The sequence below is a fragment of the Streptopelia decaocto genome (assembly GCF_964273445.1).
Source record: "Streptopelia decaocto genome assembly, chromosome: 14".
In the NCBI taxonomy this organism is placed as follows: Eukaryota; Metazoa; Chordata; class Aves; order Columbiformes; family Columbidae; genus Streptopelia; species Streptopelia decaocto.
Genome location: NC_138669.1, coordinates 4,739,311 through 4,756,879, shown reverse-complemented (window position 1 = coordinate 4,756,879; position 17,569 = coordinate 4,739,311). Strand labels below are relative to the sequence as shown.

At 44.5% G+C, this 17,569-nt stretch overlaps 1 protein-coding gene across 1 annotated transcript; it reads left to right on the top strand.

Annotated features, from left to right (window-relative positions):
• Window positions 1-2,670: 2,670 nt before the first annotated feature.
• On the top strand, window positions 2,671-16,001 carry YWHAB (tyrosine 3-monooxygenase/tryptophan 5-monooxygenase activation protein beta). The gene is made up of 6 exons (XM_082065226.1): window positions 2,671-2,805; window positions 10,289-10,589; window positions 11,584-11,707; window positions 12,113-12,276; window positions 13,557-13,652; window positions 14,131-16,001. The coding sequence occupies exons 2-6, from the start codon at window positions 10,296-10,298 to the stop codon at window positions 14,185-14,187; spliced, it is 735 nt and encodes a 244-aa protein (XP_081921352.1). The 5' UTR covers window positions 2,671-2,805; window positions 10,289-10,295; the 3' UTR covers window positions 14,188-16,001.
• The last annotated feature ends 1,568 nt before the right edge of the window (window positions 16,002-17,569 follow it).

Sequence of the window (17,569 nt, the reverse complement as noted above, 5' to 3'; positions counted from 1 at the left end):
AAAATATGCTTAGCAGGTAATGATTACATTTTGTGAGTGTTTTTCCTACAGCATGGAAGGGTTAACACCTTCTCTTTTCATTCAGAGCAAGGCTGCTGGGCAGCCAGGGAGACCAGATGCAGGGCCGGTGATCGTGCAGTGCCATCAGCTGTTCGCTCCTGGTACCCACATCCCCCGAGTCCTCCTGCTTTCAAGAAAAATGACAGAAAAAAATAACAAACATTGAGCAACACATCAGGATTTTATTTCTGAGTGAAAGCTTAGCAATCTAAATACAATATTTTGCTACAAATCTCAGGTTCGCTGGTTTTTGTGCGAGAAGCCGGACACCTGAGGGCAGGTCCTCCCTGTCGAGAGCAGCGGTGGAAGCGGCTCAAGCACTTGTGCCATCTGCTGGGGACAACTGCAGAGCTGCTGCTGGCACAGGGAGCACACGGGCATCCTCCGGCAACAGGCCCTCTGACAGTGAGGTCGTCCCGCTTCTTTGAACTAGGATTGATGTGAAGTAAACTTAAAGTTAGAGAGGCATTTTGAAGACTGAAATCCTCTCTCTGTAGCGAAAGAAATTGCAAATGGCAGGGAGAAATTGTCCTTGCACACCTCAGCTGTCTGCAGAGGGGCTTCTTCTTGCGGTGAAACCTATTTTGTAGCCAAGGAAGAGTCTTAACAGCTCTAATGAGCCGCATTTCTAACCAGGTGACTCCATCTCGGCCATGGGTTGTCTCCTTTTTTCAGAGCAGAATCCTGTGATTTCCTTCCTTGCAGCTGTTTGGCCCTGCACAGGGTTAACAGTGACCAGCTGCCCAAGCCAAATACCACTTGTACTTCTTCACGTTTCTTTACCCAAAATGTGTCTCTTTGGGAAAGGCCGAGCGAACAGCGTGTTTTCTAGTCCTGCCTGGCTGGTGCTGAGCTTGTTTAGTCATCGATTGAGTCTGTCCCTGAGATAAAGGCTGGACACCTCTACAAAATGAGTATTAATATGGCGATATACATGAAAGGAGCAATGAATACAAGTTAACTCTGCCGGGTGTCAGCACTCCCAAGGTCTCAGCAAGAACACTAAGAATGGCTCAGACAGAAACCTCAAAAATAGGGGCTATGGAGAAGATCAGGGGAAAAAAAAACAAGTTTTGCCTAGAAAAGAAAAAAATTAGATGACAATAACTGATCTAGCTGAATCAGTGTTTGTAGCTTAAGATAACTTGCTGATGCCAAGTAATTCTCCTGACTTTCCGAAGTAATTAACCTTTGGATTGAGACTAAGCAGGAAACTAATGAAGTCCTTCCATCACTGAAAAGGGATCCGACAGTGACTTTGACAGGAGCGGGATTGTATCTGAAAGCATCAGGGAAAATTTGGCTCCAGGATTCTGTAAATGACCAGACTGCCTTTCAGGCCCGATAATAATGCTGTGTTGCTGCTCTAGAGACTTGAGAGCAGGGGGTTGTGTGTTCAGTCACTGCTGATCCAAAAAGATTACATGTGTTATAAAATTGTACTCTTTTCCTCCAGTTCCTTCTTGGAGACCAACCGAGACTCTTCCTCATGCCCCAAAAATGCTCCCTCCATATATCTAGTAAATGTAGTTTATTGCAGTTGCATAAATCTTACCTAGCCAATAATGATCTTTTCAGTGAAAACACGCAATTTAAATTGCAGTGAGGAGCCACTATTAAAACCACACTTAAAAGGTGATTAGCAATTCAAAACATCTGTGAACTTATATATGATGGTGCACAGAATGGCACCCACTGTGGAGATGTCTCTTATCATGGGGCTCAGCCAGAGAAATGGCAAGGAAATCAGAATCACGAGATGGCTGGGGTTGGGAAGAACTTCTAGAGACCTTCTAGTCCAACCCACCTGCTGGAGCAGGGTCACCAGAGCAGGTCACACAGGGTCGTGTCCAGGCGGGTTTGAATGTCTCCAGAGAAGGAGCCTCCACAGCCTCTCCGGGCAGCCTGGGCCAGGCTCTGGCACCGCACAGGAAAGAAGTTTCTCCCCATGTTCAGACAGAACCTCCTGTGTGTCAGTCTGTGCCCGTTGCCCCTCACCCTGTCGTTGGGCACCACTGAACAGAGTCTGGCCCATCCTCTGACACCCACCCTGGAGATATTTATCAGCATAAGATCCCCTGCCAGCTTCTCTTCTCCCGGCTGAACAGATCCGGCTGTCTCAGCTTCTCCTCGTAAGAGAGATGCTCGATCAATAAGATGCTGCCTTGTTGTTGCTCGAGAACTTGCTGCACCCCCCAGCCAGAGCAGCCCCCCCTCCTTACGGCGATTAGCGTTTACCAAAGACACACCACAGAGCGCCCTGCGTGTGCAAAGGAGCTCAAACAAGACAAAGAGCCTGAAGGGCGCCAGGGTGTGACAGAGCAGCCAGGCCCTGCGGAGCCCGGGCTGTGTTCACGCAGCGGGCGGGGCCCGCCAGCTCCTCGGCCCCCTCACGTTGGCTCCCCCCGCCCGGCCATGGCGACGGGGCCGGGCCCGCCCCAGGCGGGATGGGTCCAGGGCGCAGGCCGGGCTCCCGGCGCCGCCATGGCGGGCGGGCCGCAGCGCGGAAGCGGCTCAGCCCTCCCCGTCGCCATAGAAACCGCGAGCCGGCTGCGCCCGCCGGCCCAATGGGGAGGCGAGAGGGGCGGTGGCGTCCCACCCACCCCGGCGCCGGAAGGGGCGTGTCGGGGGCGCCGGAAGCGGGGCCGCAGCGCCGCAGGGTGTGTGTGCGTGCGCCGAGCGGCCGCCGCGCTCCGAGTCGCCTCGCCCGCCGGGATCCAGGCCGCGGTGCCGCCGCCCCGCCAGGTGAGGGTCCCGGGCCGCTCCCCGCCGGCCCCGCCCGGGCTCCATCCCCTTCCCCTGCCGCTGGGCTTGGGCCGCTGCGGCCCTACGGGAGCGTGCGGGGGAGGCCTCCCGGGCCTCCCCCCCGCCTCCCCGCCGGCCGGGCCCGCTCTTCCCCCGCGGCGGGGAGGGGCGGGAAGGCCGCAGCAGGCGGCGGGGTCGGCGGGTCCTGGCTCCCCTCTCCGAGTAACGGGGTGGCCCTCCCGCGGCCGCCGCTGCGGAGCCCGGGCGGGCGGTGCCGCCTCCTCTCCCCCGAGCGCCCGGCCCTGCCCCGCCCCGGTGAGTCACTTGCTGCCGGGAGGGCGAGGCCGCGCACACCTGTACCAGGGGCTCCCCGGCCCGGCGGCCGCGGCTGGAAGGCGGCGATTCCCCCGCCACCCCGGGGTCAGTATCGCTCACACCCTCCCCTTCCCCAAGGCTGCTGCGTTCCCCACACGGGGGGATGGGGTGTCCTCGCCGCTTCTCCAGAGCAGGGACCCTGTGCCCGGCCGAGACCCTGGGCCCTGTCAGCGCGAGTGGGGAGGTGCCGTTTCTGCACTGGTTGGTGTGAGCCTGCTCGTGTAGGACCGAAAGTGACCATGGAATTTTATAAACGCTCTAGAAAGAAACAATATTATTTTAGTGTTTTCCACTTTTTGTGTCCATTTGGGAATAGAGGTGCGTTTACAGAGGACTCCAGAGGGAAATAAGGTGGCTTTAAGCCAGCCCCAGTCTACAAAAAGGCTGGGCAGTAACCCCAGACTAACAGCTATAGGTTTCATTTGAGGTATGTATAATCAGATACTAATTGTTGTGGTCAAATGTCAGTGGCATACAGTCACTGTGTCAGTGTATGGGAGCCAAAATGCATCTAATGTACAGATTGTAATATAAATTGGTTCAGCTAAATTCCGTATTAATAGTTAAAAGAACTTCTCTAGTGGCAGGAAAGCAAAAAGCACATCGTGTAACACTGTAAAAGCTAAATTCCTACATAAAAATATCAGAGAGTTTGGGAGCATTTGTAAGGTTTTGTAACTTCAGTGGCAGGAGGCATATTTGTCTTCAAGCATTCACTGCTACAGGACGCCTCAGTCAGAAATGTTAATACTTCTTTATTAAAAGAAAAGCTTGGTTTTATTTTCAGATAATAATGAGATATAAACGAGACTAGAAAAGAAAACAAGTAAGAACGCTAGTGCCTTTTTCACTCTTCATATTAAAGGACTGCAAAAATATACCTTGTATAATATTTTGTATATTAAATTGGTGCTGGTGAAACGATAGACTCATTGCACAGATGGGCCTAGTGCAGTTTTCTCAACCTCGTTATTCAGTACCGCATGTTCTGATCTCTGCTATTTTGATGTTGAGCCTTTTTTGTTCTAAGCAGGCCTTTGCCAGTATGCAGCTTTTTGTGCTGCATGTGAATAAACTCAGATGAGGAGGAGTTAAGTAAATAATGATTTGACTAACGAGGTAAAAAACTAGTACTCGAATCCTGCTGGTATCCTAGTAAGACGAGGCATTATAGTGTTTCTTTTATATGGCTCCACTTTTTGCCCCACCCGATAATAATAAATCCTCTCAGTTTATTATTAACAAAAGCGATTTACCTGTGATATGAATACATTTGTTTGGCATGAACTTTTTGCCTGGGGGAAGATTTTTTGGGATAGCTCACTATTTCCACCTGGATTCCAGCCAAAACCAATTCTGCTCGCTGGAACAAAAAGGTGTTGCCATGTAAGTATACTGTGCATTGGAACCGCACGTTCGTCTCCACCTGCAGCTGGCCGGCGTGCAGTGCTGTAGGAATGTGGTGGTGCTGTCCTTTTCAGCCTGCACTCCCTCGTTTGAATGATGTTAAGAACAAGGCCACTGTTACGAAATTTAAGCTGTCTGTACAATATCAATATCCCTGCACGCTGTTGGTACTTGTCATTGAAATTTCCTAATTGTCTATGGAGACTGAAAACCAGTGAAGGTCATTTTATTCAAGAAATTGTATTCATCAGTTTTAGGAAGCCACAAGTAAGGAGGGCAGGAGCTGGCCAGAGCAGTTCTAGGCATGGCTTTATAAAATGTTAATTTTATCTGAACATTTGCATAAAGATTTGAGCTGAAGGCTGGGGTGCACAGTTAATCAGTAGATGCAGAGGAGGCTGAAGTTATGTGCTGCACAAGGTCAGTAAGAATATCACAACTATGAAGTTATTTTCCTTTTCCCCCTCATTATGTTGGCAGTATATTTTACTGAACTTGTTGTTATACGCAGGCTCTTGTCAGTTGTGGAAGATTTCGCTGTTCAGCTCTTACCAGACATGTTCATTTTCTATTCAGTTATTTAGCAATACGTGGTAGCCTTTGAGGGAACCAAAATAGAGAAAGACAACTGATGTAATACTGCAACAAAGCAAGGAATGTTCTTTGCACTCCATTTCAAGAGAGTTGACTCCTTTCCTGTAAAGAATATCTGTCCCTAAGGCTCCTTGACAGTGAATGCCATCAGCATCGTGTGTGCCTGAACTATGGAGAAGGGTTTTCCATTTTTTTTAGAAATAGTATCTCCAAAGGTCCTACTCTCTGTAGTTATAGAACTGTAATTTGAAATACCACTTACCTCATGTGAATGGTTAATTTCGGAATGAATTGCCCATCCTGAAGTCGAATAAGGTATGTTCACATATTGTTGGAAGATTGAACTGCAAATTCTGTACCAGTCTGCTGCTTTTCCTGCTAGAATTTGAATGGACTTACAGATCTGTGACTGAGAAGTATGATTGCATCCCATTTCCCCAAATCTGGTTTTACATTCATTTCTCACAGGGAAATGTGTAGGTCTGTTAACCTACATCTCGACTCTTTAGGGACCAGTGTGTCAAGCCAGTAACCACACTGCTTTCTCACCAATTTTGTTACAGAGTGGAAGCATTTGTCTGATAGATTCTAGTGCTTGCTATAAAGAGAAAAACAGTACACAGAAATCAATTACTTAATTAGCATCAGAAGAACAGGTCATTGAGACCAGCAGACTCCAGGCCAACGTAGGCTTATTAGTATTGTCTTGTCAGTTCAATATGTTATATAAGCGTTTTTCAGTGTCAGTGTTTATTTGATTTCTGCAGTCTTCAAACAGAGTTACTTCTGATCTGTTTGGGCTTTGTCCTAAACAGCTCATCAAGATTGGAAACAATAAAAGCTATGAAGCAGATGCACTAATTGCTGAGCAGTAAGATGTAATTCTCCTCAAGCTTCTGCAGTTTTCTGAAGAACAGTATCAGTGTGTTTTACTCGTCAGCTGTTACTGAGATATAAACCCCCAGTTCCATGTGTCCATCCATTCCTTTCTTTCTGCATCTTCCACTAAAAGCAGCAAGGCAGTTACAAACTAACGTGTTTTACAGGCTCTGACCTTTGATTCTCAACCTTTGATGCTTTGTAATATGTTTCCGAGTCTTGTCTACGCAGGTGTAAAAATTTTCTGGTGGTGGGAAGTGAGCACTTGTAACTTCTAGGACATGTATACATGCTGTTCTGTGTTTGTAAGAGAGATTGAAAGAGCTTAATCTGTATGGGAGAGAGATAAAATATAATAATAATAAAAACATATTTGGAATGTGAGATTCAGGATGATTCAAATTTCTGGCAGCTGGTCTAATTGGCTGCAACTGCTGGCTAGTGGTTGGTAGCATCCAGCTACTTATTTTGGAGGGCTACTGAATTGTGGTTTGACAGATTCTTAAGAAGACAGAGTCTTAAGAATCTGAAATGTATTAACGCATCTGAGAATCTTCTGCATAGAACAGCCAGCTTTCAGGACTCCTCCATGGCTGCGATCCGCACGTCTCCGCTCCTTTTTCCACCTTCCTTCTGTCCCCCTTGCCAACATGGCTGTGCCATCACTAGTGCTAGAATAGATCATTCCTGCTGGCCTCCCGCTCACCACCTGTGTGTGTTTTGCTCCTAGCTGCAGGTAACCCATGTTAGATGGCTTCTGTGTGTGGCTTAGGAGTATTTCTAGCTGTAGGCTTTGCTGGGTTCAGACTGTGGCACACTGATCCTTGTCAGAGCGTGGCTTTCGTCTCCCCTATGGGAGGGACCAGTTATAACTGAGAGTTGCTTCTTTGCCTTTTCAAACATCACTCCTTTCCTTGTATCTTTTTTCCTTCTGGCAAACACTTCCCTCTTTTGGAGCTCAAGCCAGCATAGCTCTGCAAAGCTCTCTCCAAGCTTCTAACAAGGTAAGCAATGGAGGATTGAATAAGGATTTTAAATGTTCCTGTGTGCAGCACCCTGTGAACAAAATAATGGCAGGTTTACTGTTGATGGCAGATATTTTGGTGTGGGCAGTGATTTCCTTACTGCATTTAAGTTCTTTTAAATCCATATTATTGAATAATACTTTGTGTTTCATAGCAAACCTAGCAACAGTACAGGTATTAAGATGAATTAATTAAACAACTCAAGCCCCTGTGTACTGAATTTTTATGTCGAAACTAAGCCAGTGAAATACTGAGAAACCCCATCTTCAGTAATCCATTTCAACTTAAGATGTGCATAAATTAGTTACGTTATTGAGGAAGGTTGTTTGATGAGAAACAACTTTCTAATGGTTTGTGCTGGTATTTTGCTTGTATAATTGATATGTTAAACTGGTTTTTGGATCTCTTTTATCCACTAGGTCTCTATGCCCTTGCAGTTCCATCTGTGATTTCCTTCATGTGTCCTTATATGAACCCATTGACTGCCATGAACTGACTTGCATCTAAAGATAAATATGTCAGTGAGCTTCATAAAACAAACCCCACCATTTCTAAACTAAACCCTATACTGTTTATAAACAGAATTCTGTGTGGATGATTTGTCTACAAATTAGACCACTATTGGCAAATTGCAGATCAAAGATAAAACTGACCTTTCAATGGCAAAATGTAAACTCTGTTGAAGCTGCTTGCCTCTGGACTTCAACAGGCAGGCTTTTTCTACATAATAACCACATTCCATAGGAAGAAGAGGAGAAGATAAGACGGTTGCAATAGAAATGCTTCTAGAAGCTGTGCAGACTGTGAGGAAACTAGAACGGCTCTGAAACTGCTTTGCTTAAATGTCCTGTTATTTAAAGTTGACTCTTGTAATGTAAAAAACATTCTTTGGTGTACTTTGCTGATGTTCAGATTTTAGTGAGTGAGCAAAGAAATGTCACTCACAAATTACTTCCTGCGTTAAGTACATAGTCTAAATTTAGTGCTGAGTTAAGGGAATAGTTTACGAGGTTTGGTAGACTCAACAGTGAAAAGTGAGATGGGTTCTCAGTGATAAATAGTCTGATTTCCTTGGGCTTGTTATGCATTGATACTATGATACACTTCAGAGTAGGGAGAAAAAATACACATCACAAGCTCCATTTCTCCCTTCCATCTTCAGGAACTATCCTTTTGATAACGTTGCGGAAGCCAGTTATAATACAGCGTATCCCCATGGTAAAAGCCTCTTGGGGAAGACTGAGCCAAATTAATCAGACCTTGCAAGAACATGTCCTGCTGCTACCTGCAGTCAGTCTGTCTGGTGGAGCGCTTCGATCTGAAGCCTGTGTGTCACCTTTTAATAGGTGCCAGAATCCAGTGGTTTAAACGCAGTATTTGAAATGGGACTGAACTGCAGCTCACCTTTACTCACAAGTCTGCAAGAAGTCTCTTTCCAGGAGGCTGGTTTTAGCATTACAAATCCTCACTGGGTGCCTTACATGGATGGATGTGTTAGGCTAGATCTACAAGGGATCAAACACAAGCAGGAGTGAGTGTGACTGGCAGATCCATAGCAGGTAGGACATGCGGTTGCTGGCTTTACTTCAAGAGCGTTCATGTGAAATAACAATGTTTGATGTAGTATCTCGGGTATGGCTTTCTTCTTGTTTTTTTGCTAAAGTGGAGTATCTTCGGCTGGAGGGATGGAATATGGTAATCTAATAATTCCGTAGTTAGGATTTCGTCCTTTCAGTAAGAAACTCTGAAAGTGCTCATACACATGTTGGGAATTTGGGTTTGCATCTCGGTGTTTTGGTTGAGGATTCAGTACAGGGGCCTGGTTTCCCCAGGTAATAGTGTGGTGGCTGATAGTTGAATTGAAATACAAACTGAGCCGTGTGTGCAAAACGTTCTTCATCAGGAGCCTGTCAGACTGGGGTCTTTAAAGGAGAAGCCAGGGAAAAGGCTGCAGCAATTCCTTTCAGCCTGTTGGTGCTTTGTTATAGAGCTGTAGACACATGTCTAATGAACAGAAGTAAACTTATTGTTCCTGTTTGCTTTATATTATTCTTTTAGAAGGTGTTTTTAGGCTGTTAGGTCTCAGCCTAAAAACTTCTCTTCTGGACAGTGAGAGTCCTGACTGGGATTTATGGAGTAGGAGAGGAACATTATTCCTCAGTGCTGACAAGAAGGCCACTTACTTTGATAAAGGCAAAGAAACTTGTTTAAATTCTCTTGTGAACCTGGCCCTAGGTGGTTGAGTATAAGGTTGGTAGCTCAATGGCCAAGTTACCTGTATGTTAGCATTGTCTTGTACAAATAAGCAACCCTCGAGCTGCCTCACTGGCACATTCCTTACTAACTTCATTTTTCATTGCTTAAGCTCTTCAGGGACCTCGTGGTCATGTGATGTGTTTTTCTTGGCTTCAGTTACTAAACTGCGTTATCAGAAATTATAAACAAGCTGTTTCCATGTAGGCAATTAGTTTTGCAGTCGTGACCATCACGTGGGCCATGTCCCATTTGGTTTTCATGCATATCAATGTTATTAAAAGGTTTTGAAAACCGGAGGCTGCAGCCACACTAGCTGTGTGGAATTGACTATTATACATATGTTGATGCATGTATAAAAAAACCCAAACAGACAAAAAAACCCCACCAGTTTTAAATGTACTTTCCGTAGTTGCCAATAACTACAGCTTTACTGGGTATGGTTTATTTAAACCCACAAACATCTCCTGTAGTGTGCAGAAAGTCTTCAGTGTCAGGAGCTGTCCAGTGCTTCAGTGCTCAGTGGTTGCTGTAGTATAATAGTGGGGGGAAACAAACACAAACCCCCAAACCAACCAAAACTGGTGGTGTCTGAGTTAGAATGTGCAGTGTCTTCCAGGCTGAGCTGTGGCCAGTGTAGGAGAGGAGAGAGATTTACGTAGGGAACATATAGATGTGCTGTGCTTAATGCCAGTATGAATTTTGCTGCATTTTGAAGAATAATGCTTACTTATCTGCAGGGTTTTGATTAATCTTTTGCACATAGAAATTATACATATCTGGCAAAAGGCCATATAAAATTTAAAAAATAAATCCTTCATATTACTTTGAGTTGATAGATTTCCCACTTACTAGTGACTGTGAATTCTGCTTCACCCTTCAGCATTAACTTCCACCGTGCAGACAATCAAGAGACATTTTTCTTTGTTTTTCCTCCCCACTGATTGCAGGAGAGCCATGGACAAAAGCGAGTTGGTACAGAAAGCCAAACTGGCTGAACAGGCCGAGCGTTACGATGACATGGCAGCTGCCATGAAGGCTGTCACTGAGCAGGGACACGAACTGTCCAACGAAGAAAGGAACCTACTCTCCGTTGCCTACAAGAACGTGGTTGGTGCCCGTCGCTCGTCCTGGCGTGTCATTTCCAGCATTGAACAGAAAACAGAGAGGAATGAGAAGAAACAGCAGATGGGAAGAGAATATCGTGAGAAAATTGAGGCTGAATTGCAGGATATCTGCAATGATGTTCTGGTAATAATCCAACAGCAAAAATAACAGTAGTTAGTGCTGCAGTGTTTTTCAGTGAGGCTTAAGGAATCTTACTAGTGCTGTAGACACTGCAGCACCTTAGCAGGGGAATAATTTTGCATTGCCACATACTTGGGTACAATTCTAGCTCCTAAGTCATCTAGTTTGTTCCCTGGGGAATTTGTTATGAAAAGAGCATTATTTTTTTCAATAAGAAAAAAGCAAACAGAGCAGTGTTGAAGACCTATAGCTGCTGGCCAGGGGTCACCATGAAAACAAACTTCAATCTGGGGCACTGATGTGAGTCCTGCTAAAAATCCTACCATTTGAATTCTTTTGTTCATGAATACGGATGTCCTGAGGCTTGTTTAGTGGGTTTTTTTGGATGAAGAAGGTGTGTGCTTCTTCCTCCAAACCAGTTTCACTATTTTGTTCACTTAGATGAGAGGGATTCTTTTAATTGCTGGTCATTTTGCTAAAGATCTGTCAAGAGCAGTTGCTATCGGTACTCTCAGCCTTTGCGTTGCTCTCTGAATGCACATGTGCTGCAGCTTTTCAGCTGGAGTTGCAGATAGAATCAGTTTGTTGTGGATAATTTCACTGCTCTTTGTGTAATTCAAGTTTGTGGCCCCAAAAGTGACCAAACTTGTGCTCATGTCAGGCTGCTGGTTTGCGTTAGCTTGGTTGGGGACATAGGTTTGCATCAGTGTGTTTTAAGGAAGTTTTTTGCAGGCTTAGACCCTGACAGCCATGGGGTTCTGCAGGAGTGAACTGTGATAGCCGCAACGCAGCAAGTTTTCTGCTTTCCAGGGATTAGGATCCAAGTAGTTACTCTTTTGTTCTGAATTTAGACAACAGTAGGCAAAGTGATTAACGCATGAGTATACATCAGTCATTGTTAATGTTTTAACAGTTCGTGTTTACCATTGTGATGAAGGTTCTGTTTCAGACATCATTTTTATGACTTGGAAACAAAAAGTGATGTTTCCTTTCTCAGGAACTCCTGGATAAATACCTTATTGTCAATGCCACGCAGCCAGAAAGCAAGGTCTTCTATTTGAAAATGAAAGGCGATTACTACAGATACCTCTCAGAGGTGGCATCTGGGGACAATAAGCAAAGTAAGTAGAGATCAAATCTCTCATCCTGCTGGATTTATTACTCAGAACTACTACTCTTCAGCTGGGATGGAAGTGAGTGTTTAATCACAGTACACTGTGACTTAGAGCTTGTGTGCATTCAGATTGCTTGGAATTTATTTTGAGTAAATTCCATTTTAAGTCTTTTAAACTGTTGAACTTAATTTCTGTATATCAAAGCTTTATCTGAACAGATGTTTCTACCTTAATACATCAGCCAGTGGTAGGACTTTACATCTAAAAACATTGAAAGAAGTGTCTATGCATATATAATTGTATTGATTTCTAGTGGCACAATAGTCTAGACCAAGAATATAATATGTGTACTTCCCCCGTGAAGTACAGTGATGTCCTGTGCATTAATATGATTGTAATTACTTCTTGCAGCAACAGTAGCGAACTCTCAGCAAGCTTACCAGGAGGCATTTGAAATTAGCAAGAAAGAGATGCAGCCAACACACCCCATTCGACTTGGTTTGGCTCTAAATTTCTCTGTCTTCTACTATGAGATCCTAAATTCTCCTGAAAAAGCCTGTAACCTGGCAAAGACGGTAAGCAGACTCTGGGCATTGCCAATTTTTGTCAAGGCTAAGGATATAGTTACATGGTTGCAGTAGGACTTTGTAGATAATGATGCTTTTTCATATCAAATTCTTTAAAAATGCTCTCATCTTGAAACTATTATCATCTTAGTGTATTTTCAGGTAAATTAGTTAACTTAGCTTGGCTTTAAGTAAAGTTAATTTGCTAGTGCAGTTGAGCGAAAGGCAAGACAAAGCGCCTCTTCTTATGGCCATGTAGTTCTCTTAGAATGAGCTTGTGTGAAATTTGAAAACACTTGGATTAATTTAGCACCTCTAAAGTGAAATATTTACTTGAATTTGAGCACTTAGCAAATACATGAAGTGTCATCTTTGTGCATATGTTCATTGCTCTAAATGCCCTTGTGTATCTGCGTGTGTGCGCTCGTCTCTCCAGACACCAAGAAGAGCTTGTGTGATGGCTTCTGCCAAACAGTCATTTTTGTCTTAACCTTCTCCTTAAGATATGATTAGAGCCTTCTAAATGGAGCTTTTGGCATCTGTGAACGTTGTCTAATAGTAACTTGAATTATATGGCATTAGCTGAACCTTTGCGTTCTTAATATGCACTTCAGCAATGCTGTGTAACAAGTAATGTTTTGTTGTGCAAAGCTGCTGTTCCTGCTTTTTTAGTTAATACGCTTCCATCTGTTTGAAACCCAGATGAAGAAATAGCACTTACGGCTCTTGGACTTGCAGCCTGGGCTTTTATGTGTAAGAGAGTGGTAGGAAGAGCAGCTTTATTAATCCCTAGTGGAACATACCTGGTTTCCTGTGCTGTTTTGAAAAGAAATCCAAGACCTTCCACCCCACCGTCAAAAAGCCCTTGTCTTCTGTTTTCTTTCCTACTTACCCATGTGTAATACATGTATCTATTTAATGGTACCTTTGTCTTTTATTGCCAATTTAGACCAGTGAGGCCTTCATTTTTAATGAAAGTGTTACTTATGTTGTTGTTAAGCCTGACTTCAAGCTGTGTGAATCATCCTTCAGCATGACAGTGTGCTTGCCTCTTCGGTGCTTGGTATTGCCACGGTAGGAAAGTTGTTCTGGGCTTTCATCCGGAACCCCCTGAGGACTTCTGTTTCCCACTGGTTGTCTAGCGCTCACTTTACACTTCTCTTGGTGGAAAAGAGAAATACTGGGAGCTTTTGTCACAGCATTTGAGTAGTAATGTGGCAAATTTGTAAGCTCTATGTAAGAAGTGAATTCAGAGAGCAGTGTGACAGTGCTGCCTTGCATATTTTTAGGCATTTGATGAAGCGATAGCAGAGCTGGACACGCTGAATGAAGAGTCGTACAAAGACAGCACCCTCATCATGCAGCTGCTTAGGGACAACCTCACTGTAAGTACCGCGGGCGAGCTGCTGCTGTCGCTGCCTCGGCCCCTGGACTCCACTAACACTCCACTAACACTCCACTAACACTCCACATCCGAAGGCTTGGGTAGTTCTGTGCCATTAAAAGCCTCTTCTGACGCATTAACTGCCTGTCTTAACTGCAGTGCTTTTTGTAACCAGACCTGTTAGACTTGCTTGTTTAAACCAGAACTCGTTACCGCTGTAACAAGCTTTTTTGTAACAGAAAGTCCAGTTTGTCAGTTCTCAACAGCCAGCTTGTCCTTGTGTTGAGCTTGCAAACTTTTGCTGGCTTTTTACTAGTAATCCTTTGCCTGTTTTCTAGTTCATTATTCTATAGCTTTACTGTTAAATTTAGCTCTTAGCTGAGAAAAATGTGCAGCTACTGCTAACTATGCTGCCTTCCCTTTCCTGGCAGTTGTCACTGTGTACTTTAGTATGAACATGCGCTTGTGTTTTCTTACAGCTATGGACGTCGGAAAACCAGGGAGATGAAGGGGACGCTGGGGAGGGAGAGAACTAATGGCTGTCACGCTTCACTATATGTTCAATGTCACCCTGTATCCTACACATATATCCCTTTGTGCGACAAGCAAAAAGAATAGTACATCGACTTTCACAACCTCAACGTAGCAAAAACTGTCTGTGGGGTAAAAACGGTTGGTTGGTGTTTTGTGTACTTAAAGCGGAGGTCGGTTATTATAATGGCATTCCGAACTTTCCTATTATGAACATTTACAGTTACGATTACCGTGTTTATATTTTTAACTGAACACTGTGATTATGGGTTTTGTGATTGCAATTGACTTTACAAAACTCTTATTGGTAGAAAAGTAGACATCAATTATGTAACTCTGGCGAGCTTAATTTGGCACCAAAATAGTCGAAGTACAATTCTCTTGTAAAGTTGTACAGAAAGTTATAGAGATTCTATTGTCACACTGGGGCATGGAAGGAAAACAATCTGATGTATGGCATTCCAGTTAGTAACACTGCTATGAATTAGTTTTCCAGGCACACTGTAGACGTTTGTAACCAAGTCTGAGGCACCGCTTTCAGTGAAAAGCTCACTTTGTCAATCCTGTCTTTCTGGGGATGGGGTTTGTTTGGGGGAGGAGGGTAACGACGGAGTTAGCAGCTTGATTCCCAAATTCTTTACGCTGGCAGCTAGCTGGGATTTGACTTCTAAAAGTGCTTTCATGCTCATACACCATGCATGACTTAGGCCCCTTCCCACAGCAATAACGTACCTAATTATACCTTAGATATTCTTGAGTAGTGAGAATTCTTGGTTCACTACCATGGACTTGCAATAGGAGAAGATTCAATTTTTTGAATGGCCTTATTAGTTTGGATGATACCATGAAGTGATCTGCCACTTTTGCATTACTTTCATCTTAGCTGAGTCGAAATCTCCATGGTATTACCATTTTGAATTTATCCTGAAAACTTAAGTAAATCCACTGAACCATCTTTAAGTTCACTTTATAGAAATTTTTATCCCATTGGACTCAGTTCACCCTCGACCCTCTCGCCTGTTTGAACTCCATTAAAGCAATTTTTGGACTCCCACGTACACGTCGCCCTTCCCTTGATGATGGGTGATGTCAGGGTGGTGGGCAGACCCAGGTCTGCTCGAGGACAGGTTTCCTTGGATGCTTGAGAGCTGCTGGTGCTGCTGTTGCATTCTTCAGCTCTTCTTGGTAGTACCAGGATCTGGCTCAAATATTCAGGATTTCCCCTTTATTGTACTGGAATGCAGACCTACACATTTGTAACGCTTGTAATATTTGAGCTCCAAACGCCCTCACCTAGTTATGTTTCAAACGTGTCCCATTAAATAAAACCTAATAAGAGTTGCGTGAATAATGCAGTGGAAAAGATTAGGAATAGTCACCTATCAGTCTCGCGGTATCATCCCCCTGCCTTCACATTCCACTTAGGTATAGGATCCATCTGTTTGTCTGTCCATCCGTCTGCTGAAGAGAATTTCATGCACTGATTTTAAAACTCCCCTCTACTAGCTGAACAAATTGTGCAGTTAATACTTGGCGCTTGATAAATGCAGTAGTGAATGTGGAACCGAGCCTGTCTGTATATCTGGTAGCTCTTCGCTTTGTTTTTACTGACCAGTATTCTGCCTAAAGTTTGCTTCTGTGACGGTTATATTGCCTAGCACACACGTGGTTGTGAGAATAGTATAGCAAAAAGAAATACCTGGTTATTGATGTACTAGATTTGTGTATGTCTTTTAAACAGTTCTAGTTTCACCTTACACAAAATAATCAGGAAAGTGTAAAAGAATTCAAAAGTGAATAATAAAACAAAATTTTATCAGTTGTTTGTGTCTGTTATCTTTGCTGTACTAGTGACAAGAAACCTGTGGTAGTAAAATCACCACTTTTATTAAATGCACAAATCTTGGATTGTGTGAGTTGATTCATTATTTCCAAATGTTACTAATGCTAAATTACTCATTCCTTTGCAGAGATATTTCCCCCCACGCCCTCCCAAATTTGTAGTAGAGAACAGTTTCTCTTCATGTTTGTTGAGGTCACACTTATGTTGCCATTGCAGGACTTGAAAGAGGTGCAGCTCTATTTAACTTGCTGTGAGTCATTGCAGATTGTATGGGTGAACACACTGTACATAGGAAAAGTCTGGTTACATTTAAAGGCTTTTCCTCACACTTGTGGCCGCAGGGTCAGCTCTTCAGCTGCTCCTCTGTGCATCGTGTTTGTACCCCCGGTCACCTGTGTAACCTGCATGTGCTGCAGGTAAATCTGTGTAACCTGCATGTACTGCAGGTAACTGCTCAGCTGCTGGTGTGCAAAGGACCTACTCAGTGTGAGAATGCACGCTTATTTTCTAGGAATTAAGTGCTTGAAGAGATGGGCAGCAATAGTTCCCTGATCTGTCCTGTGCTGCGGGTTTCAATAGTGGTCCCTCTGTATGTATCCAGTTATTGCCACTCGGCCGTTTTCTCCAGCCTTTCTAGGCATACTTGCTCTTAAATTATTTTATTTTGTACACTGACTCCCAATCTGCCTCATGTTAGTGACATCGTCAGGTTCACGAAGAAAAAATCCTGGGTCCTGCTCGCTGTTCCTGTTCATAGAGCACCTGTCCTGCCTCAGTTCTTTCACATGACATCTGCCATCCTTACCATCTGTTTTGTGGGAAATTATGAGCTTGAGAGACTGGTCTGCAGCAATGATGAGGAAATATCTTAATTTTTCAAGTAATTAAATCATTTTGGGAACAGGCACTCTAGCTTGCCCTGCCACTGTAGGAGTCTGGGTGTACTCTACATGTGTAAACTGATCTAACCAATGCTGCAGCTTCTCGTTCCTTGCACCGATGCTCATCTGACCCCAGGGTGAGGTGGTTCAGTGTGGGAAAGCACCTGAAGGCTTTTGGGATGGCGAATTTTCTCCTGGTCTGTGCTGCAGCTGAGCCATCTGAGAGAAGGGGATGGGGTGGAGCTGAGCAACCACGCTTGGATTAGTTTTGTTTTAACGTGCGGGTGCTGCGTGGTGGGTGCTGCCTGGAGCAGGCTGGTGTGTCTCCTGAGCAGTGTTCAAGGACTCCATGGCAGCAGGAATCACATTTTTCGTGGAATCCAGCAGCCCTGTTCAGTTGAAGTCAACACAAGACACTCGTTCTACTGCAGTAGCTTCCCCACACTAGAGCACGGCAGTGTGGCTGTGAGGAGCGAGTCTGGCTGGAGCACGGAGGGGCTGGTGATGGGCCCAGCACAGCCCCACAACCCCAGTGGTGCTGGAGGAGCTGCTGGTGATCTGCCCGCTGCCCCCGGCTCCTCTGCTGCTCCATCCCGCGTTCCAGCTGCGTGGCAAGTTGTTAATGACAAATCACCTCTCATACGTGCACCATGATGTCCAGCA